The 25696-nt window shown below is 47.0% G+C and overlaps 1 protein-coding gene across 1 annotated transcript in view; it reads right to left on the bottom strand.

Annotated features, from left to right (window-relative positions):
- Positions 1-25696, bottom strand: part of LOC147711417 (polycystin-2-like protein 1) — a 3079390-nt gene that overhangs the window by 538972 nt on the left and 2514722 nt on the right. Inside the window, 1 exon segment of the mRNA XM_086920165.1 lies at positions 19144-19262. Coding sequence (XP_086776291.1) covers positions 19144-19262 — 119 coding nt within the window.

Here is a 25696-nt window from a genome sequence, read left to right on the forward strand (position 1 = left end):
TCTCCACGCCACTGGATTCAAGCAAGCCGGGCTGAAGACGGCTGGAAAGCCAGAAACCGGTCCTCGGAAGCTTGTTTCCGGTCCAGGGAAGGCATGGCTTGGCAGTTCGGGTGGACTGTTCCCATGAGGCACAGGGTCAGACTGATTTGCATATGGCCATGTCTGAACTGGGGTGGTGTGGAGTTCAAAAAAATGATGGATTTAGGCCCAGATCTCTGTACTGGGGTGAATGTATGACATTGTTCTGCATTCTGTCCATCAACTCTGGTTTTTGCATTTGTCACCCTGAGTGGGATGGGTATGCTCAGATGTGAGTCCCATGCTCTTCACACCACTGGATTCAAGCAAGCTGGGCAGAAGACAGCTGGAATGCCAGAAACCGGTCCTCGGAAGCTTGTTTCCGGTCCAGGGAATGCATGGCTTGGCAGTTCGGGCTGGACTGTTCTGATGAGGCACAGGGTCAGACTGATTTGCATATGGCCATGTCTGAACTGGGGTGGTGTGGAGTGCAAAAAAACAATGGATTTAGGCCCAGATCTCTGTACTGTAGTGAATGTTTGACATTGTTCTGCATTCTGTCCATCAACTATGGTTTTTGCATTTGTCACCCCGAATGGGATGGGTATGCTCAGACATGAGTCCCTTGCTCTCCACACCACTGGATTCAAGCAAGCTGGGCTGAAGACGGCTGGAATGCCAGAAACCGGTCCTCGGAAGCTTGTTTCCGGTCCAGGGAAGGCATGGCTCAGCAGTTTGGGATGGACTGTTCTCATGAGGCACAGGGTCAGACTGATTTGCATATGGCCATGTCTGAACTGGGGTGGTGTGGAGTGCAAAAAAACAATGGATTTAGGCCCAGATCTCTGTTTTGGGGTGAATGTATGACATTGTTCTGCATTTTTCCATCAACTGTGGTTTTTGCATTTGTCACCACGAGTGGGATGGGTATGCTCAGACGTGAGTCCCATGCTCTCCTCACCACTGGATTCAAGCAAGCCGGGCTGAAGAGGTCTGGAATGTCAGAAACCGGTCCTTGGAAGCTTGTTTGAGGTCCAAGGAAGGCATGGCTTGGCAGTTCGGGCTGGACTGTTCCCATGAGGCACAGGGTCAGACTGATTTGCACATGGCCATGTCTGAACTGGGGTGGTGTGGAGTGCAAAAAAAAACACGATAGATTTAGGCCCAGATCTCTGTACTGGGGTGAATGTATGACATTGTTCTGCATTCTGTCCATCAACTGTGGTTTTCGCATTTGTCACCCTGAGTGGGATGGGTATGCTCAGACGTGAGTCCCATGCTCTCCACACCACTGGATTCAAGCAGGCCGGGCTGAAGACGGCTGGAATGCCAGAAACCGGTCCTCGGAAGCTTGTTTCCGGTCCAGGGAAGGCATGGCTTGGCAGTTCGGGCTGGACTGTTCCCATGAGGCACAGGGTCAGACTGATTTGCATATGGCCCTGTCTGAACTGGGGTGGTGTGGAGTGCAAAAAAACGATGGATTTAGGCCCAGATCTCTGTACTGGGGTGAATGTATGACATTGTTCTGCATTCTGTCCATCAACTGTGGTTTTTGCATTTGTCACCCTGAGTGGGATGGGTATGCTCAGACGTGAGTCCCATGCTCTCCACACCACTGGATTCAAGCAAGCCGGGCTGAAGACGGCTGGAAAGCCAGAAACCGGTCCTCGGAAGCTTGTTTCCGGTCCAGGGAAGGCATGGCTTGGCAGTTCGGGTGGACTGTTCCCATGAGGCACAGGGTCAGACTGATTTGCATATGGCCATGTCTGACCTGGGGTGGTATGGAGTTCAAAAAAACGATGGATTTAGGCCCAGATCTCTGTACTGGGGTGAATGTATGACATTGTTCTGCATTCTGTCCATCAACTGTGGTTTTTGCATTTGTCACCCTGAGTGGGATGGGTATGCTCAGATGTGAGTCCCATGCTCTTCACACCACTGGATTCAAGCAAGCCGGGCTGAAGACGGCTGGAATGCCAGAAACCGGTCCTCGGAAGCTTGTTTCCGGTCCAGGGAAGGCATGGCTTGGCAGTTTGGGCTGGACTGTTCTCATGAGGCACAGGGTCAGACTGATTTGCATATGGCCATGTCTGAACTGGGGTGGTGTGGAGTGCAAAAAATCCATGGATTTAGGCCCAGATCTCTGTACTGTAGTGAATGTATGACATTGTTCTGCATTCTGTCCATCAACTATGGTTTTTGCATTTGTCACCCCGAATGGGATGGGTATGCTCAGACATGAGTCCCTTGCTCTCCACACCACTGGATTCAAGCAAGCTGGGCTGAAGACGGCTGGAATGCCAGAAACCGGTCCTCGGAAGCTTGTTTCCGGTCCAGGGAAGGCATGGCTCAGCAGTTTGGGCTGGACTGTTCTCATGAGGCACAGGGTCAGACTGATTTGTATATGGCCATGTCTGAACTGGGGTGGTGTGAAGTGCAAAAAAACGATGGATTTAGGCCCAGATCTCTGTACTGGGGTGAATGTATGACATTGTTTTGCATTCTGTCCATCAACTGTGGTTTTTGCATATGTCACCCCTAGTGGGATGGGTATGCTCAGACGTGAGTCCCATGCTCTCCACACCACTGGATTCAAGCAAGCCGGGCTGAAGCCGGCTGGAATGCCAGAAACCGGTCCTCGGAAGCTTGTTTCCGGTCCAGGGAAGGCATGGCTTGGCAGTTCGGGCTGGAGTGTTCCCATGAGGCACAGGGTCAGACTGATTTGCATTTGGCCATGTCTGGACTGGGGTGTTGTGGAGTGCAAAAAACTATGGATTTAGGCCCGGATCTCTGTACTGGGGTGAATGTATGACATTGTTCTGCATTCTGTCCATCAACTGTGGTTTTTGCATTTGTCACCCCGAGTGGGATGGGTATGCTCAGACGTGAGGCCCATGCTCTCCACACCACTGGATTCAAGCAAGCCGGGCTGAAGACAGCTGGAATCCCAGAAACCGGTCCTCGGAAGCTTGTTTCTCGTCCAGGAAAGGCATGGCTTGGCAGTTCGGGCTGGACTGTTCCCATGAGGCACAGGGTCAGCCTGATTTGCATATGGCCATGTCTTAACTAGGGTGGTGTGGAGTGCAAAAAAACTATGGATTTAGGCCCATATCTCTGTACTGGGGTCAATGTATGACATTGTTCTGCATTCTGTCCATCAACTGTGGTTTTTGCATTTGTCACCCCGAGTGGGATGGGTATGCTCAGACGTGAGTCCCATGCTCTCCACACCACTGGATTCAAGCAAGCCGGGCTGAAGACGGCTGGAATCCCAGAAACCGGTCCTCGGAAGCTTGTTTCTGGTCCAGGAAAGGCATGGCTTGGCAGTTCGGGCTGGACTGTTCCCATGAGGCACAGAGTCAGACTGATTTGCTTATGGCCATGTCTGAACTGGGTTGGTGTGGAGTGCAAAAAAACGTTAGATTTAGGCCCAGATCTCTGTACTGGGTTGAATCTATGACATTGTTCTGCATTCTGTCCATCAACTGTGGTTTTCGTATTTGTCACCCTGAGTGGGATGGGTATGCTCAGTCGTGAGTCTCATGCTCTCCACACCACTGGATTCAAGCAAGCCGGGCTGAAGACGGCTGGAATGCCAGAAGCCGGTCCTCTGAAGCTTGTTTCCGGTCCAGGGAAGGCATGGCTTGGCAGTTCGGGCTGGACTGTTCCCATGAGGCACAGGGTCAGACTGATTTGCATATGGCCATGTTGAACTGGGGTGGTGTGGAGTGCAAAAAAACGATGGATTTAGGCCCAAATCTCTGTACTGAGGTGAATGTATGACATTGTTCTGCATTCTGTCCATCAACTGTGGTTTTTGCATTTACAATGCGGCGCACCGTGGTGCATGGATGGGCAGATGCATGTCGCATCCCCCGGCGGAAAGGCGGCGCATTGCTGGAGTTGCGTCGCAAGCGCGACGTAGCTCCAGCAAAGCTCGGGGTGCCCCTATGCCTAACATGCTGCTACAATCCTTCGCCTGCTTCAAGCCTGCTTTTGACGCCTGCTTTTGACGCAGCATGGCCGTAAAAGTGACTGAGTGCAATCTTGTAGATTTTTACTCTGCCACTTTTCTGAGGCGTTCCTGAGCTGGAACGACCCCCTACCCCTGTGCCAGAATGCCGACATGTTCCGGCACATGTGGCGCAGGGCTTTACAACGTGGCTCATCTCCCAGATGCGTCACGTTGTAAATACCCCGCAACATGGCGCAGGCTTTGCGTGTCGCTGCGTCACAAAAGTGACGCAACGGCGGCGCAAATGTGGCGTACGGGGCTTGTAAATCTGCCCCTCCATACCTAGATTAAAGATCGCCTTGAGGGGGTTATGGTCGCTAATACAACTAACAACAATCTTAAAATCAATCATTTTGGTGCCTAAGTCCCAGGAACATAGAATAACATCGATAATACCACCATCCTGCCCAGAGCCAGTAAATGTTGGTATAAGTGTTTCCTCATCTGATAGGAAGTCTCCAGCAAACATTAAATAATATTTTGTTCACCATATGCAGTATTTGAGAAGTGATTGGTATCATCCGCATTTATGGCAACCAAACCGCAAACTGTCAGGCTACTAATCTCGTGTTAAAATCTCCTACCCATATAACTAAAATATGTTCATGATGTTTCGTAATACATTTTATCAAGGCAGCTTCTAAGTGATGGATTACTTCAGTTATCCGATTATCAAAGGAGTTATGATATAAATTCACAAGCAGGAGGTCGACTGAACTTTGGAAGGAAATATACAATAACTGAAACCATGGCGTACCCATTCCCTATAAGGCTCTAGCTCTTCTGTGACCCACACACTTTACCAAAACTGGATCGGTCTTAATGCCGCAATACCAGAAATGGGTCTCAGATTTAGATCTATACAAATGGGGAGTGTGGGAGTGCTCTGGGGAATCTTTTAACAGTGAATTGAGGATACTATTCTCTGCAACGTCCTGCATCTCCAAGTTACAGTTGCCCCAGGTCTGCTCCGTAAAGAGCCGCTCCACAAGCCTGGCTTCTATAGATTTCCAAAGGAGAAATGAGAAAAGATGGAAAGCTATTCGCAAACCTTATAATAGACCCTGCAGACTTTTTTAGGTGACATGATGCTCTTCCTCAACTAGGTTGGCCAACTATGTGAGTCTTCCAAGCTAACACCCACATAATCAAACTCAGAGACCCTATCAAAGGCTACCCCATCTAATAATATAGTTCTGCTTTAGCCCTCTAAGTCTCCAAACACCATATACTTGGTTTTGTTATTATTGATTTCTAACCCGTAGTCCCTACAGTATAGGGTAAACCTCTCAAGCAATATGGATAAGCCCCGGGGACTTTTAGACAAAAACAGGGTGTCGTCAGCAAATAATAAACATGGTGTCTTTGTATCTGTAATCTTAGGGGAATCGTTCTCACTAGAGCCCTATAGGGAATGACTACAAGGCTTATTAGAGGGTTCATGTGCTGACAGGATCGCTTGGTGGGCTTACATAAACATCTGGTTACCTAAGCTTGGACTACTGTTTGTGTTGGTTAAACCCCCATGATTTACCACACAACGCCATTGAGAAGTTCAAAGTGGCCTATTGAGACTATATACTGGGAGAAAAAATTTCCAAGACTGTTTTGGGTAGCCTGGCTCATGCTTTTCTCTCATTTAAATGTGGCTTCAAGTTATTTAGATATGGTTACCAAACCCTTTACACCAGCACTTTTTTTCAGGTTTAAAATTGGTACACTACCGATAGCTTCCTTCACCTGTCTTTGGAAGAAAGGGTCAAGCATATCAAACATGTGTCCTATGGGATGTGTGTTTCCAGAGTCCATTGAACAAGTCTTATTCTTGCGCAGCATAGAAAAAGCAACGCACATGCTTTATCAGGCCTCTGTACAAATTGATGGGCTTTAATGACCGTATAACAGCACTGAGAGTATGCAGAACAAAATACGAGTGGTTCGGTTGTCTTTTAAATCAGTAAATTATTAACAGCTATATGGTATCCGAGGTCCAAGAAAATTCTTGTCCAAGAAAGGACCGTAGGGATATTTTAAATTCGACACATCTCTGTCAAGAGGCTGTAACTTGTTTTTATCATTTTTTAATGTATAGTGTTTTTGTATGTAGCAAACCTATTCTGCAAATTGAGGTTAAAACCAGGGCGCGTTTTTCTCTTCTCTGAAGGATGCTCAGATAAAGGTTGTGCTGCATACTGAATAGAGAAAAGACGCCTCTAGAAATATCCCATTGGGTGCGCCATTTCCCAGAGGATTTTGTAAGGTAATCCAAACGTTGCAAAAGTTCCTTTACCAAGGCAGGATGTTTAAAGTTTTTTACTGCGCGATTAACAGAGGAGCGTTTACGCTCATGACCAATCTATTCAACCCTTCTCACAGAAAGTGAGACTTTTAAAAGATATGTTTAGTGAGTGAAGTGGATGTTTGGTTATCCTGAGGCTTTAATTTTCGTAAGTGATCCTCTTTTTACCATTTTTTTTTAGAGGAGGTAGGACTTCTTGAACTATAAGGGACATTAGAGGATACAGCTGGAATAGAGCTAGCACATAGTGCTACACTTGCAGAATTATTGAAGGCAACTACATCACTGCTACCTCTGGCTGCTTCTTGCGGGCGAGTCCCTAAAAGACATCCTCAACCTGCTCTATCAGTGGGTTCATTGCCTATGGCCACACGTTATGTTATCTTTAACAGTCCGTGAGCCATGGGTTATCTATTCTTAGTATGACACGGTACTGCATCAATTCTTTCCTCAACAAGACCAATTTCTGAATTTATGACACCCATAACAGTAGTTGGTAATTGAGGGATTAGCTGGCATAAAGGAGGTATTTCCTCCTTTTAACATGTTAGCTTTTTTTTCCCAATATAAGGTGACTTTAAGGAGACAACGTAAAAAGTTGTTTAGAGAAACAGAGGCCTACCTGCAAATTGCTTTACTCGAAAGTCCCAAGGCAAATCAACTTTTTGATGGAGGAGCCATGAGGGGTGGTTCGGCCCAGCCTTGCTCAGTCGTGGACGGTAGCATACAGGCCAACTCTTGACCTAGTCTTTGTCTGGGCACATGCCCTGTTGCATACCGCGGGTTTAGCGGTTTCAATCTGAGCATGCAACTGACACTGAACATACAGCTCAACCTGTGGGCTCAGGAAATCATTATGGGCCTTGCAAACCCTGGCCTGTCTCCAATGTGCTTCAATGTGCGTACAGCACAGCAGGCTTAGTGATTCAAATCTGAGCGCCCGACTGCCACAGAAGCAGGTGTTATAGTGTTGACGGTCTAGTAGTTGGGGTGGGTGGAGCTAGGTGGGCTGAGGGGAAGAGGTGGGGTCAGGAACAGGAAAGGGCAGTTAGAGTGGGGACGGGGACCAAGTAAGAAGCATCAATAAAGAGCTCATAACTAGAAGTCAGTGTCCACGTGTATGTGTGGGTTGGGACACGACAGCTGGCGACGAGGGTGGGATCGGAAGAAACCCCCACCTCACGAGTGCCCCGTCCTGCAGCGTGGAGTGCACTCCGCTGCAACGTAGCCCCTGCGGCGCCGGTAACGAGCCCCCCAGGAGTGGCCTGATCTCCCCTCGCAGGTGGAAGAGGGTCGAGAAGAAACGCAGCAACCCAGCGAGCGAGCGCTGATGTGTCCTGAAGAAAGCGCTGAATCGGAGCGCAGAAAACGCGGCAAAAAGGGCGCCGAGTGAAGAGCGCCAAACGCCGACCGCGCTGGACGCGCTGACGAGCCCACAGTGCGCCGAGACTGACAAGGGGCCGGAAACTCACTCCGACGCTGCCCAGGTGAGCCTGCAGTGCTGCGAAGGCGAGAGGAGGCGAAAGGAGAGCCCCAGACCCGCGCGGCCCCACACAGACGCCAGCGCTAAATCGGCCAGAGACAGCAGAAGCCAGCCAAGCAGCAGGCAGTGCGCGAGACCAGCGCCGGACAGGCAGCCCTTACCTGAACGCGCTATGAGAGCGGAGGTCTGCCCAGCTCAACTGTGAGTTCCCCAATGCTGAATGTGTGTGCCCGGAGAGAGAGAGGAACCTCGTGTCGTGCCAAAGGAGGCGGCCATTACTAGGTCAGGCAGCCTTAGGGACAAGCCCTATCAGAACTGAGGGCGGCCATCTTTGAGTCAGGCAGACTCTTCAAATAAGCCCTGGCAGCCCCAAGGGACACAGCCAAAAGCCACCAGTTAGCAAACAGTGCTCGTGGGGCACAGCGGCAAGCAGCAACCAACAAGCATTGGCAAAAGAAAAAAAAAACAGCAGCAAGCAGCAACAAACAAGCATCGGCATCTACAAAGTCTACAGAAAACGCCAGAAGTGAAGGGAGCGGACGCCAGCCCCTGCAACCCGAGTCAAGCATCAGGATCGACACCACCTCCTCAGAATGTCCAACAATCGCGCGACAGGCGCACAGGATGCTCCCGCCGAAAAGGAGATCAAGGGCACGCATCTACGAGCGCCAGAACCCCTAACAGTCACGACAGGGAGCAGCATGGGCCTCAAGTGGCAGGAATGGCTGGAGGATTTTGAGGACTATGTCAAGGGTTCCAGAATCGAGACAGACGAGGACAAAATAATAACCCTTCGCAATCTAGGAGGGCGCGAGATCAGCAAGATAGTGCGAGAGATCCCAACTGCCGATAGCGACACCTATGTCAAGGTAAAGGACATATTGAACAACCGTTTCCTGCACAAACGAAATGTTGATTATGAGAGACACAAGTTTCACCAACAGCACCAGGACAAGGATGAGCCACTAACGTCCTTCATACACCGACTAAGGCGTCAGTCACAGTACTGCGATTTCACAAACTTCTCCCCAGATGCGGCCATCAAGTCTCAAATTATCTCGGGATGCCACTCAGAGTCGCTGAGACGAAGACTACTAAGGAAACCACAAGAGTTGGCGGAAATCGAGGAGAACTCACGAATATATGATCAAGCCGAAGAAAATGCAGCGGAGATCGAAGTTAAACCCAGCACTAGCCGAGAACATGCCAACCGCGTCTCCGACCGACGACATGGCCGACAGGCTTACCGAGGCAACCCACGTGACAGATCAAGCCGATCCAAATTCTCACCCAGACGCCGAACAGATTACCGGCCAAGAGACTCAGAGAGGAGAGACCGACGACCCGAACGCACAAGACGGTGCTACAGGTGCGGGTATGATTACCCCCACATTGATTCGTGCCCTGCCATGGGCCAACGCTGCCGAAAATGCGGACGATCCAATCACTTTGAGGTCATGTGTAGCGAGTATCACCGAGAACAACGTAGCGGTGCTGATCGACGCACCAGCCAGCCAAGGTCTTCAAGGACAGAAACCAAGCGGCACCACGCCAGAGCCGTTCACGATGAACCTGCTCACTCCCCAGCGTCGTCTCACTCCAGTCGTGAGTCCAGACGGTCCAGATGGGATCGCCGATCCCCCTCGAGAAAGTCCAGATCCTCCTCATCCAGGCGATCGGGCTACACCACCGAGTATGTCAACATCGCTGACAACGATCAGCTCAAACGTTACCCCCGGCTCGACATCATGGTGGGCAATCATGCAGCGAAGTTCGTCATGGACAGCGGTGCCTCTCTCAATTACATCTCTGTTGCTGAGCACGAGCGCATGGTTCCCAAGCCTCACCTGCGCTTTGCACCCGTTCGAGTATACACATGGATGGCGAGAAAACCACTCCCATGCCTGGGGAAGTTCGACACCACCCTCACACACGGCGATATCACCATTCCCGCCGTCATTCACGTCATCAAGGGACCTGATGCCGACTGCCTGCTAAGCCTTCCGACTGCGGAGCGCTTACGCCTCGTTCACATTCTTTTCAACATAAACGACAGCTCCAACTACGCTGTGAAGTACCCAACCCTATTCAAGGGCCTAGGCAAACTAAAAGGCCGACAAGTACACCTGCACATTAACGAACGAATCAAGCCCTTCGCTCAACATCCACGGCGAGTGCCGTTTCACCTGCAATCCGCGGTGGCCCAAGAGCTGCAAGACCTTCTGGATGCCGACATCATAGAACGCACCGAAGGACCCACTCCCTGGGTGTCCCCGGTAGTTGTCGTGCCAAAAAAAGGGACTCCCGAGAAAGTCCGTCTCTGTGTAGACATGCGCCTGCCGAACACAGCAATCGAAAGGGAGAGGCACCCAGGCCCACACCTGAGCGATATGATTACAGCCCTCAATGGAGCCACGGTCTTTTCCAAGCTAGACCTCAACAAGGGTTATCACCAGCTCGAGCTAGATGACAGCTCTCGCTCCATCACCACGTTCGCCACGCACCTCGGCCTCTTCCGATACAAACGCCTCAGTTTTGGTGTGTCCTCAGCAGCTGAAATTTTCCAAGAGACAATTCGACTTATCATCCACCACATTCCAAATTCCCTCAACTACAGCGATGACATTCTGGTGTATGGCGCCAACCTCCGAGAACACGACATCGCCCTTGACCGCGTCTGCAGGGCTCTGCTAGACGCAAACCTGACCCTTAATAAGGACAAGTGCGAGTTTCATCAATCGACACTGAAATTCTTTGGACACATTTTCTCATCCAGCGGCATGAAACCAGATCCCGACAAGGTGGCTGTGCTCAACAATACCAAAAGCCCTGAGGACGTGAACGATCTACGCTCCTTCCTTGGGATGGCGAGCTACTGTGCTCACTACATCCGCGACTACGCCACGATAAGTCATCCTCTGAGGCTCCTCACGAAATCCAACCAGCCCTTTGAGTGGACCTCAGACTGCGAGCGTGCCTTCAGAGACATCAAACGGGCGGTTGAGTCGTCTGACTGTTTGTCCTACTTCAACCCCAAACGCAAAACGGAGATCACCGTAGACGCCAGTCCCGTAGGCCTGGGTGCGATCCTGGCCCAATATGACGACGACTCGGACCAACGGAGGATCATCGCCTACGCCAGCCGCAGCCTCACAGACCCGGAAAGGAAGTACTCTCAGCCTGAGAAGGAGAGCCTGGCGGTCGTATGGGCGTGTGAGCACTTCCACATCTTCATCTATGGGAAGCACTTCACGCTCATTACTGACCATCAGGCACTCGTGACGATATACGGCAACCCGAAGAGCAAGATGCCTCCCAGGATTGAGCGATGGGGCCTCCGGCTGCAGGAATACACCTTTACAATCATTCACAAACCGGGGAAGGGTGACAACCCTGCTGACTACATGTCTCGCCACCCCCGAGACTCTCCAGCACCGACTTCATCCATAGCAGAGGAATACATCCACTTCGTCTCAAGCCATGCTCGCCCCCCAGCCATACCAATGGACACCATCCGCGAAGCAACCAACAAAGACGCCGTTCTGCAGATCGTGATGAAGCGAATACTGTCCAACAGGTGGAGGCATCATCCGCAAGATGATGAGGAAAACCCCGATGTCAGAAGTGAACTCCAAGCATTCCGACACGTCGCTGACGAACTTTCAATTACTGAAGATGGCCTTCTTCTAAGAGACCACCGGATAGTCATCCCGGCCACCCTCAGACAAGGCGTAGTTGATCTAGCGCATGAAGGTCATCGTGGGGTCGTCTCCACCAAGAGGGCGCTCCGAGAGCGTGTCTGGTTCCCCGCTCTAGACCAAATAGTCGAAGCCACTTTGAAGGACTGTCATCCCTGTCAGCTAACTGGTCCCAGCACGCCGCCGGCACCGCTCCAAATGACCCCGCTACCTGACGGCGTATGGCAAGAAGTTGCAATGGATTTCTACGGGCCCCTGCAGTCAGGGAAATATGTGATCGCCATTGTAGACGAATATTCCCGGTTTCCAGTGGCTCAATTCATCCCGTCCACCAATGCCACCTGTACCCTCAAAGTACTTGAGGAAGTCTTCGCAACCTGGGGTGTTCCCAGAATCATCAAAACGGACAATGGGCCCCCATTCAACGGGCACGAATTCTGTGACTTTGCGAAACAGATGGACTTCCAACACCGCAAGGTCACCCCGCTCTGGCCACAAGCCAATGGAACTGTTGAACGTTTCATGTCCACCATCAAGAAAACCTTCCAACAGGCCACTGCCGAGAAAAAGGACCTGCAAGCAGCATTGAATGAAGTCCTCTGTGCATACCGAACCACTCCTCATTCCACGACGGGTGTCTGCCCTGCCACTCTCATGCTCGGGAGGACACCCAGAACTCGGATCCCAACCTGGGAAGGCGCACTGAGGAAGCCCCTCTCAGACCATCAGATCAAAGACATGGCTGCAACAGATCGATATCACAAGGAGAAGATGAAGGAACATGCTGATCTCAAACGGAGGGCCCGATCCCCTTCCCTCAAGGAGGGCGACAGAGTCCTTGTTAAACAGGAACAGCGCCAGAAAACTGACTGTCGTTTCAAAAATGAACCTCTTACAGTTGTGCAGCAGAACGGCACAATGGTGACCGCGGAGTCAGAGAACAGGCGGGTCACTCGGAACGCATCCCACTTTAAGAAGTGCCCTCCTGAGAAGCGTGACTGCACGCCCCCTGCCTCCGTGCCGGAGAACTCTAACCACCCAGAAACAGGCACGCCTGACTTGGCACCCTGCATGGAACCAGAACCCGTAGTCGAGACCGCTGTGTCCACCCCGGGTCGCCCACGACGCCAGGTACAGCCTCCAAAGAGACTGATTGCTGAAATGGACTAATTTCACTTTGCTATTTTGTTAAGAAGGGGGGAGATGTTATAGTGTTGACGGTCTAGTAGTTGGGGTGGGCGGAGCTAGGTGGGCTGAGGGGAAGAGGTGGGGTCAGGAACAGGAAAGGGCAGTTAGAGTGGGGACGGGGACCAAGTAAGAAGCATCAATAAAGAGCTCATAACTAGAAGTCAGTGTCCACGTGTATGTGTGGGTTGGGACACAACAGCAGGGTTTGACACTGTAATGCCAAAAAGGATGCACATAGCACCCAACCTGCTGCTGAGCTCAAAGGAGTAACCCCTTCCCATTAAGGTTGATCTGTCAAATACAATGACCTACTGTGTTGCTCCTGGGAGGCATTGCACAGCTTTTTCAAACCTATTCAAATGATAATCCGTAGCTGGGAGAAGCTGGAGTGCAAATGCAAATTAGAAACTGGAGCTTCAAGGAAGAAAAAGTTACTTTTACTTAATATGTTTTAAAAATCCAACTTCACCATTAAATTGGATTTTGTGATAACTATTAAAATAATTGTTTCATTATTTTTTTAGCTAGTCCCATTCCCGAGCTACAGTATTAGGATTGTAATCTGTACTCAGTTGTGTAACGAAACTTGAGGGGGCCCCCCTGCAAAGTACATGGAGGGGGCCCCCCATGCTCTGGACCCATTCAGGAACTCTCAGGCCAGGGGCCAGCCACTCATGCACAGTGCTGGAGGGGGCCCTCTGGAGCTTGGGCCCCTGCACCAATGGGTGTGCGGGGGCTATTGTTTTGTCACTGGTGAGAGGAAAGGTGTATGAGTGGGTCTGGTAGCTCAGTGAAATAATGTGTCAACTGCAGGGGCTTGTGTTTGACCTCATTGTCACAGATTCAAATCCCGGCAGGTCCACTCAGACTTTCATCCTTCTGGGATCAATAACATGTATACCATTGAGTTGGGTAACAATAAACATCTGTTATTGAATTCGAAGATACCCTTGTGGCTGAATGTGGGCTCTACAAATACATATGTTATGTGAGAGGATAAGTAGGTGAGAGGATAGATACATGGGTGGATGAAAGGATAATAATAAAAATAATAATCCACATTTATAAAGCACAAACACTCACCCGTAAGGGTCTCTAGGCGCCGGAGGCCGTCAGGAAGATTAAGCAAGCTATTGCCCAGAGTCACATGGTGCTGGGCTAACCTGCCGCTGGAGCCTCGGATCGAACTGTGATCCCCAGATTCCAGCGTCAGTCGCCCTGGCAGCGGCGCCACACCTCTCCCACAAAGGATGACAGAGTAAAGGGAAATTTTAGAGGCTGGATGGATGACAGAGTAAATGGAAATCTGAGGAAGGGTGAAAAGATGGTAGAGTAAATGAAAATCTTAGAGGATGGATGGATTGATAAAATGGGCAATGAATGGAATGGTGAGCAATTGAAAGTTTGATGAAATAATGAATGGATGACAGAATGTAAAGGTGAAATGATTGCTAGCAGAATGTGGATGGGAGGGTGACAGGATGAATGAATAGATGCTCAGATGGAAGAGACAGAGGAGCACTTCTAGGGTGTTTTGGACTCATTTGCTGCACCTGCTTGGTGCCATCAAAGCTTTGGTTCGAAGTGGTAGGATATTCTAATTTTCTGGCTAATCCGTTACACACAGGCATGTCTCTCACTCTGCATTCAACCAGTCCCTCCTCTTCCCATGCATTCAGACAGAAGTGCCTCTCACCCTGCATTCACACAGTCACACACTCTCCCTGAACTCACATGCCTCACTCTCTACGTAGGCGATCACGCCTCCCACTGTGCACTCAAGTGGGCACACCACTCACCCAGTACTCAAACAGGCACACTACTCACCCTACACACACATTTGACATTACTCACTCTCTGCTCACATAGGCACCCCTCTCACCCTGCACTTACATAGGTAGACCGTTACTCACTCACAGAGGCACATCCCTCCTTGTGCACTTACATGGGAACATCCTCCCCCATGCACTCCGCAAGGTTTATCTCTCATCAAGCATTCACAAGGGCTCAAATATCCCCCTGCATTCATCTTGGCACCCATGCATTTACAAGAGCTCAAAGCTTACCATGCACTCACAGGCTCACCTCTCACCATGCACAGTCACACACTCACCTTTCACCATGCACTATCATAGGTACGCCTCTCACATTTCATCCACACAGACTCCTCTCTCACATAGACATACCACTCACCCTGCATGAACATCAGCTCATGTCTCAACCAACACTCCCAGAGGCACACCCCGCATTCAGAAGGTCTGAAGTGCATTCACAGAGGCCCCCCTTTCACACAGCATTCACACGGCTCAGCTGACACTCTGCACTCACATGGGCTCAAAGTTCACTCGCCGCTCAGGCAGTTACGTAATGCACCCTCTGCTCAGACTGGCTCACCTCTCACACTGGAGTCACAACTTCAGCTCTCACCGTACACTCACGGCACCACATATCTCAATCTGCACTCGCAATCGCACCTCTCACACTGCATTCACAGTCACATCTCTCACACTGCATTCACAGTCACATCTCTCACACTGCATTCAGTCATGTCTCTCACACTGCATTCACAGTCACATCTCTCACACTGCATTCAGTCACGTCTCTCACACTGCATTCACAGTCACACTGCATTCACAGTCACATCTCTCACACTGCATTCACAGTCACATCTCTCACACTGCATTCACAGTGACATCTCTCACACTGCATTCACAGTCACATATCTCACAGCCTCCACTCACAGCCACATCACTCAACTAGCACTTTCACCTGGCACTCGCACTTAGGCACCATGTTCTGCCACTGAAATTGAATTTCCCATCTAAGGGACCAGGCGGGCGTGCAGAGATAATGTTTAGACTAAGCCTCGAAGGCTGTTGAGTTCTGCTGGTAGGACGACTTTAAAATACTCAGGCCCCAGCCGCTGCCAGTGGCCTAACAAAATGTGAGAGGGCCTCCCTGCACGATGTGCTGAAGGGGCTGCTCACATCAGTAGGAGCTGAGGGGGCCCCCTCCAGTATTGGTAAGCCTGCAACCCCCCCCCCCCCCGCGCCAAAGGGGCTGCAGGGGCCTATTTTTACGCCCCTGATCGGTTGGCTGCAACATAAAGAAAAAGTTGTGGTTTCCATTTTATGACTAAAACAAATAAAAATAAAAAAGGGAGCAGGAAAGCAGTACCCTGGCCCGTGGCCCTTGAGGGGGATGCCAAAGGGACACACCATGGAGTCAAATTAAAATGAGACTCTTATTTTGTGGTGATTGGTTACTGCGGTACTACCTCAGGCTCAGCATAGCCCCCTGGGTAATTTTGCGGTAGTACTGCAGCGTCATGGAAAAACAAAGGCGGGCCCTGGGATGCTGCAAGACAGCCAGGACACGGGTCTTGGCTACACCTAGGGGGATTTGTTAAACATAAAACTAGAAACTCACAGAAAAAAACAAAGATTAAAGTGGCCGTATAGTTAGGTATGGTTATAATACCTTACTTTACGATAAAAAACAGACACATTTACTGAGAAAACCAAGCAAGATCTTTGTGAATGGCTTATAACCATTTGAAGATGCCAGCCTGTGCTTGCGCATGCATACGCACAGACAGCCATCTTTAAATAGGATTCCAAGACTACCCCCTTTTCTGTGCATCTGAAAGGCAGGTAAAGGTGGCCATCATTCAAAAGTTTGTAAAACGAATTACAATAACATCCAAAGAAGGCTGGTTGTGCGCACACATGCTTGCATGAGCAGAGGTGCCCATTATTTTTTTTATTCTTTTTGGTAATAGAAATTTACAGAAACTTTCAAAAGAACAAGCGATGGCCAATACCAGACTTATTGGCTTTGCCAAAACTTTTTAAGTCATCTCGCCAAGCCACAGAGAGAGCAAGCTGTCCAACAGGACCAACTGAAATACTGAGCTCAATTTATCTAGCATTAATCTTGACTTTGAAGACTGATGTAAAGACTGACTGAGTTTTTTTTAAGTTTAACTAACGGCTGCACTCACAAAAAGCACCTTTACTTTGGGTGCCAAGGGAAAATTAATCTTTCTTTGACCACTAATGCATCCCACTCTTTGTTGCTACTGCTGTCACGTTGTCCTCTGCTAGAGACAATAAAAGGCGAGGCGGATACGTTGAGAGGGTTCATACACAACTTGCAATGTTTGCCCATATTTCAGCTTGCATTTCTCCTCTTTTGTTACTCTCGTGTTTTTGCGATGGTGCAAGGTGGTACCTACATTCCAAGATGCAACGCCTTTCTTTCTTTCTGCAGCCTTGCGGCCACCTACCTCGAACATTTAGAAATATAAAACAGGCAGATTGTGAACAAAAGACACATTTTAACCAATTTCTCCACGCAATTGCACAGTACACAGAGATTTTTTAAATGTGGCCAAGCCCGGATCGGGAACCAAAAGCAGCCCTGGGAAAAGTGCTCAAACCCAGCCCTTCTCCTTTCTTCCTCACTTTCTTTCTCCTTCACTATATTCTCTCTCTCTCCTTCACTTTCTCCTCGCTTTTCTCTCTCGTCTCTGGAACTCCCCTGCCCCAGGGCTAGGAGTTCGACTCACTTGGTAAACTAACATTCATCAACCTGCAGGGGTGGAGCATTTTCTGCAGGTAGAGGCACAGGCCCGGACTGGCCATAGCGGGCACCGGGCAATCCCCCGGTGCGCAGCAAGGGTGGGGGCCGGTTTTGAGCCCCTGGGGGCCGATTTTGTTACAGGGCCGTTTTTGCAGCATAGCTGCAGAATCGGCCCTGCAACAAAATCGTCTGAAAACCGGCCCTAGCAAAGCGCTCAGCGGCACCTCCAACCCCCCCAGTGGGGAGGGGGGGGGGGGGGGGCGGCCGAGCACTTTGCCAGGGCCGGTTTTGGTTCCCAGCCCGGCCCTTGTATGCAGCGGTTGAACACGCACTTTCCCACAACCTGGGACAGGAGCGCGCTAGTGCCCATGCCCTGATTTCCTTGCTAAATTCCAGCTGTGAGTGACATCTATGCTGCACTTAAATAGAACTGAACATCACTACTCACCACATGAACCGAAAAGCACCAACTGAAGGCTTTCTGGCAGGAACAGCGAACCTCTGAGGCCCGACCAGGGCAAAGGTGTGCGCACGCGTGCTGTGCGCACAATGTAATTTATGATGAAGTGAGGTCCCCTGGCTGGCGTTACTGTTCACGCACATATCCATCAAAAACACAATGAATTTATGATGAAGTGAGGGGCCCCTGGAGCGCGGGCCCCCCCGCAACGCGGGGGCCTGTGTTACGCCCCTGTCTGTACTCTGGTTTTCTACATAGGACAGCTAGGCTTGACACAGTGCAAAATAGCTTTTGGGTGCTAGTTACCATAAGATCATGTTCACATTAATTATTTCGATGTCCTACTTTGAAATACCATGCAGCCTGCCTTTTGGGCTACAAGGCCTCCTCCATAGGGGTGATTTATTAATGTCCAATATGGAGGTTTTGACCTGTCAAAATGGTTTCATTTGACAGGTCGAATTGTAGTTTTACACTGCTTCAGTCAGGCTACAATGGTAGGCCTGAAGCCATGATTGCACTGCCACTGTATTGAATAACAGAATAGCTTGTGCAGTCCACTGGTAGCATTTAACGTTAAGGCCCTGGATACATCTTACAACATTTACTATGGACTTTATGGGCAGTTTAAATATACCAATTAGGAATATGCCAATTTAACCACATTTAAAGGGAGAGCAAAGGCACTTTACTAATTGTTAGCAGGGGTAAAGTGCACAGAATTCTAAAACTATTAAAACTTGGAAAAATGAAAGGTCCATCAAAGAGACAAAACATCCAAGGTAACCACATAGAAAAGGCGGATTTTCTACACTAGCCATCTCACAAAAACCAGCCACTGCGCCCGAGACCCATCATCCTTCCAAACTAAATAGCACATCTGTCCACTGGCCTTTTACTCCTGATGTGGCGCTAGGTGGATTTGTTTGAGGGTTGGTAGATGGTGAGATGATGGGTTTGGGATATTGGTTTAATAAGGGTTGTGAGATTAATAAAACTATGGGAGAGTGATTTTAAGATGAAAGTGAGCTAACTAGACAAATGCTACATGTATACAATGTGCACTTCAAAGGCAACCCTTGTCATATTTTGTCCACACATTAACTGTGGGCTGAATTTAGTTTCTTCAACCTTAATTTCCAAATTTTCTTTCAAGTTGTAAATATGTATATTTAGTAAATAAGAAAAAAGTTTACTTTGAGAAATTCCTTCAAATGGTTTCCTTTAGCATTCTTTGAGCTTTTGGTTATTAACTAAAGTATTACAAAGCAAGTTTGGAGAACATTTCATTTTACATAACTTTTGCTAAAGAACAAACACATTTTAATATAGAAATGACAAAAACCTTTTACAATGCTCAATAATATGTCATTATAAATGTAATCTAAAATGGCTTACATCTTAAATTCATCATATGATACACAATGACGCTGAACTGGATAATTGTTCTTTATTTCATCAAGGTTGCTGTTTTCACAGGATCGTCCTAAATGTTCAATTTCTTCATTCAAAGCGACCTAGCCAGCAAGAATGACAACTGGTTATGCACATCAACACTTTGAGCGTAACTGTTGAATTTGCAATAGGAATGCAACACAAGACAACAGGTAAATCACAATACTAAAACGTAATCATAAGAACCAATTATGTTTCCTCTAATGGCTGCTTGAGCTCTAGCAGATTCCTCACCCCTCCTGAAATGACTGGAACAGTGCCTTAGGCTCAGAGTTATCCTAAATACATTTCTCAAAATTTTAAAATTTTACATAGACTTAACATAATGCCACTGTGCTTGTATAAAATTGACTAACCCCTGCTCTTGATTGTCCCATGTCTCTGGGTATTGCAGTTTCATTTGTTCACTTGATTTGAGAATGTCCCTTGGTAGCTAGATTTGAGACTGCATGCTTTGAAAGAAATTACAGCAGCCACGAAAGGAAATTGGGATGATTTGTGGAGTGAGTTTAACACCCAAAGCCAATAGAAGGTAAATGGAAGTTACAGAAAATAGCTTATGACTGGTAATAAAGAGATTTAATAGACATTTCAGTGATGCAAAATAACCAGTAGTGGTCCGAAATTGTGAATGAAAACAGGTGTATAGACAATGCCTGGTATACATATTAAGTCACATGACACGTTGAAAGAAATTCTGTGATTGCTGTAGTGGAGGGATGCTGGATTAGGCTACCTTATTTGGTCTCAGAAAGTCACTAAAAGTACTGTTTGGAAATCTCTAATGTACCTTTTTTTAACTAACGTTTATTGATTTTCATGGGGAATGAAAGATACCATCAAGATAGCATGCCACAACAAAACATGAACATCAGCAGATTTCTATGCAGCGAGGACTCACAAAATGCATTATCATACAAATATAGCATTTTACACCATATCACAATAATGACGGTTTACATAAATTCAAGATAGTAATAAGTGGTCTCTGATTCCTCTGGAATGATAGCGCAGTCTATTTCCCATATGCAATTGCCTGTTCAGAATAAAAGCCAGAATTTAGTGACTGACAACATTGTCTGCTTGATGATGAGTTCTGTCTTACCAAGATCAGGCCAGGGGGTGGATAACCAACAACATTGTATTGAACGTTAAGTGCTTATGTTCTGTAGCACCGATGTGTATTGCTTGTGTCCAAATATGATGAGGGTTGAGGTTAGTTGATACCTGATGTGGCAAATTACGTTTGTTGTAAACGTATCTAGGGCTCTAGTGTAATGTTGCCGATTCATGCCCTTATATAGGTATAACTTATCATATCCTTATATAGGCATAAGAATCATAACCATATTTAGACACAGCCAATGCAGTCCAAATACGGCATGGCTACTTCCACTAAGCTCCTAGAGTACAACGAGTTCTTGAAGACAACCAGCCTTCCGCAGTACGGGACTTCCCCATGCTTCAGTATTGATTTGTCCCAGAGCACCTGGAGCGTGTAAAGAACGAGTTCTTAGTGACGTTATTATGTCCACCCTTACGTCAAACTCGGCACCTTCCAGGTATAAATATACCCACATCTGCCCTAGCAAACACACTGTGGTTTTGGAGCAGATCGACTAACTACTTGCCCGACGCCCTGCTGTAGCGAGTGCCGAAGGAAGGCGACCCTCCAGCTGACGCACTGAGAGAGACGCTGTCTTTTCTCCTGCCGAGAAATCCAGCTCCAGTGTTTCCCTGCTACCCTTTCGGGTTACCGGGAGATTGAGTCCTGAGAGAGAGATACAAGACCTCCTTCATTCTATAACCAAGGCACAGAGCATTAGACCTTTAGAGAATTCTTGGATAGATTCTTGGCAGAAACTATTTAACTCAAGCTACACCTCACTTACTTCTTCCCTTGTACTAGACTTAGGTTAGGTACACCGGTGTAGGCGTATTTTAGATGCACCAGTTGAGTACTTTTAGTCATTATTTATCATTGTATGTATTTTATCTATTTTAAGTATCTTATGGCTTAGAAACCACATCATGCTTTTACAGTATTATTTTATAATACTCTTTTTACTGTACACACTTTACTTTATGACAAGTATTGCGATTGTAGCAATTAACTTCTCTTGCATGAGAAAGAAGACTGCTCAATAAATAACCTTTTTTATTGAAAACGCCTGTCTCTCTATTTCTCTGCAAAAACCCTGGTGAAACGAAGCATGCACGATTGACTGAGTGAAATAGCCATCTATTGTTTCTGCGACTCTAAAGATATATTTCTTATTCTTGGGGAACAAAGTTGTCATGTTATATGGGTGTCAGAAACTAATCCCTTCTTGTTTATTCAAGAAAGTGTCTAGTGACTTCTAAGCTAGCTGGCATTCACAATCAAGTCTAACATACTCAATAAAGACCTAGTCGACTTCAGTCCTACGTCTAAACTATCGTTTATGTTATTCCAATGCGCAGAGCCTATTGGGAATATAGGAACTACACTACAGGTTCATGTTTCTGTCGATTTTGTCGCAGAAAATGTTAAGCTAATTACAGGAGACTTTCTCAAACACTACATGGGGGTAATACATCTGAACCAGTCTCCTAATTGTCCAAATGCATAGTTTAGCTGCCTTCAAAACATGATTGGAAGCCAAAAGAGCTGCACTCATTATATCTCTTTGAATAGTGCTACAAATATCTTTTGTCTACGCTGAAGATAATTAATTTAAGTCTGAAATATTAGTATCTCTCAATACATCATAGTAGTCAAAGATTGTGTGAGATTACAGAAAGATTCATATGACTGGGTTAAGTTGATATGAAATTCTGCCAGAAAATGTGACTTGAAGCATTTCACTAATAGGAACTGCTGATCTGTGCTATTATGATTTCGGGACCTCATCTCCAGGTAAGATACGTCTGCATCTTTGTAATAATTGGGCATACACATTAACACAATGCTCACTCATTTGACTGGAGAGCTCTCTGGAGCCTCAGTCCTCTTTGTATGAAATCCTGTGAGTGCTCTAGTCGATGAGATGCTTAATGACATGCTGGAGTGGGCTGCTTCATTTGGTCTTAGACAGTTGCCAATATACCATGTGGAAATCTCTGATGAACCTTTCGTTTGCAATGTGATTTTCTATTGTAATTCTAACTGGGTATTGTTAAAAGACAAATAAAACTAAAACAACACATGAAACCCTAAAATGGTCAGGTCTTTGATGTCCCTGAAACTTGGGAATAGATGGCAATCCTCCAAGCCCTAGGAGTCACCCTTGGTTGAAGTGATGCAGGCAGGAGAACAGCAGGGAGAAGGGCTGCTCAGCGAGGAAAGAGCACAACAAGGCAAACTTCAGCAAAGCAGCAGTCCAGCAAAGTGACAGTCCTTTTAGCAACACAACAGCTCTTCTTCCTGCCAGAGTAGTCACAGGTCCAGAAATGCACTTACTTGGTAGTGCCAGAGGTCCGGTAACAATGCCCAGTGGTGCCTTTGAAGTGGGGGAGACTTGAAAGAAAGCTTTAAAATACATAGAGGTCCCTCCTTCCTGGCCAGGCTCCAGACACTGCAGAGGGGTAATCAATTATTTGTGTGGGGACAGGACACAGTCCTTTCAGGTGTAAGGGCCATCTCTCTCTCCCCTCCTCTGCAGGATGGGCCATCTGCATGCAGATGACCACCCAGTCACACCTATCCTTCCTTTGTGTGTGACTGTCTACAGGGAATGTAGTAAGTCAGCTGTCACCCTCCCCAGAAGGGTAGTGCAGTGAAAGGCAGAAGGCACCAAATGGCTGAAGTTAGTAAATGCCACCTTTCTAAAAGTGCTGCGGTAACAAATGATGGACAGAATGCAGAATACATCAAACATTCACCCCAGTCAAGAGATCTCGGTTAAATCCATTGTTCCTTGGCTCACTACGCCACTCTAGTTTGGGCCCAGCCATATACAAATCAGTCCTGACCCTGCTCCTTATAGGAACAGTCCAGTCCGAACTGCCACCCAGGTCCTCCCTGGACTGGAAACAAGCATCTTGGGACAGGTTTTAGGGTATCACCCCTCATCAAGCAGGCTAGCTTGAATCCAGTTATACAAGACAGTGGTCCCTACTTGTTGACAAAATAATGTACAGAACCAATAATCATACACCTGATAAGTGTTATGTCATTTGTCCAGCCGGACAAGAATTTTTTTTTAGCGTTCTAGTTGGTAAAACAAGATATATGAACCAATTAATAACAAGTGGACACAGCCGTGACCCACAACATTCAAGACAAAACAACGAAAGGAATGGCCAAAATGGCAAGGCAAAAGTATGTCTGTGTACTTGTAGTCAGTGTTATAGACGCAAATTCTTATAACCACACCATTGCATTTCACAATATTTCAAAATCATATTGCATACGGGTTTTTTTAGGGTCGACGACGTTTCGATTTCTATTTACATGTGGGGCATCATCGTCAGGACAAGAAATTTAATCATTGTTGTCTTATACATACATTTTGTACACTGTGCCTTTTAATCGCATTACTGCGTGCATAACTGGGCGGGGTCCGCAGTTCTTCAAGAGATTACTAGTGGCTGATAGGTATATCAATGAAGCCACGTCCAGAGTAAATGTCGTCTGGATCCAAAATGGGTCTAAGCGTGATAGCTCGATTTGTCAAGGCCGGAGGCGCTGTGGCGGGTACGGCAGTCTGATAGCTACAGACTGCACTACCCGCCATAGCGCCTCCGGCCTTGACAAATCGAGCTATCACGCTTAGACCCGTTTTGGATCAGACGACATTTACTCTGGACGTGGCTTCATTGATATACCTATCAGCCACTAGTAATCTCTTCAAGAACTGCGGACCCCGCCCAGTTATGCATGCAGTAATGCGATAAAAGGCATAGTGTATAAAATGAATGTATAAGACAACAATGATGAAATTTCTTGTCCTGATGATGATGCCCCACATGTAAATAATATCCAATCAAAACGACACAGGGTCGTGACTCCTAACCAGCAAGGCTGAGTCCAAACTATTCAACAACAAAACAACTGCCAATACTGGGTATTGTTCAATTAATTTTAAATCTAACCTATATGAAAAAAACATAAAGGTGCGTTTTTTTGTTTACGTCACTAGTTCATTTATTTATTTGAACACTAGTGGAATTTTTTTTTCTTTTCTTATATTTTCATTAGAAACCAATGTTTGGTGTATAGACACAAAATCAATACAATAACATATTTACAAGTAATACAAAAAACAATTTACCAACAGTTTTATGACACATCCAAACTTGCACACTGGCCAAAACATTCATCCATCTACATACATAATATAAACTCCATCTGGTAAAAAAGAACTGCATTCAATAAACTTAAAATAAAGAAAAAGAGGGCAAACACACTGGAGTAAACAAGGATAAAATAAACTATACGTGCGCCCAATGAATGACTTACAGTGCTAAGATGGCCACCATATTCAACCCAAGAACCGAAAACCTTCTCAAATGAAACCCCAGGTGCGAGAACTTACGCATAATTAACTAATTAACAGACTTATAAAAGCCTGAAAACCACCAGTAGCCAGTAATCACTATCTGCAAGTCGGCTGAGGTGCACGCCCGGAAAATGCGAGGAGGAAGAATTCAAGTAAGTACAGTCCTACCCAAATCCTAGAGTAGAGCGCACCCGGATTTCCAGTGACTAAACTAACTTTTATTAATACTGTAGATCTAAAATAGTCATTCCGTCTGTTATGTTTCAGACAAAGCAAGAATTACCCCCGCTTCTGTGATAAGCTTCGCTACAAAAGCAAGTACGAGCTCCTAAAAAAAGATAACCTAAGGTAATGTATCCAAACCGGTTGAGAGAGTACTAAAATTAAATAACCCTGCACCACCCTTAAATTAAGTTCCCATATGCTTTTTCTCAGTTTCCCAAAAGGTTAGAACTACCACCTTGACAAATACCGGGCGAGGACAAGGAAACCGACCTCTGCATAAGATCCTTCTTTGAAGTATCTCAGGTACTCTTAGCATAAATGTCACAGGATGTAGCAAAAATTAGAGAGAGATTACTAAACAATGTCAGTCTCCCCGCTATAGCCCCGTGGTAAAATTTATCTTTTGGTGTTTCCCAGCTCCTTAAGACGAAATATCTAAACAAAAAATCGGGTGAAGAAAGTTGATATCATCCAGGGACACAGATTTCTCTGTGAAAAATCGCAGGTACTGAAAATTCCATTCTACCGTAAAAGTTTAGAACAACTATAGGAGAATATTATGTACACTGAGATTAAAAATAAGTGATTTAAGCCATAAGCAACTACTAAAATTTAGAATTCTTGATAGGCACGCCCTTGACAAAAAATATTGAAGAGGCGGTCCAAAATCATGTCACATATGAGGAAATCCATCTAAAGCAAGGTAACAAGAAATTGAAAGTAAGATAAATCTGAAAATAACGTATAAAATAGTCAGAGGTGATCTAACAACCCATTTAATCTAACTA

This window comes from Lissotriton vulgaris, chromosome 5 (assembly GCF_964263255.1).
Source record: "Lissotriton vulgaris chromosome 5, aLisVul1.2, whole genome shotgun sequence".
Classification (NCBI taxonomy): Eukaryota; Metazoa; Chordata; class Amphibia; order Caudata; family Salamandridae; genus Lissotriton; species Lissotriton vulgaris.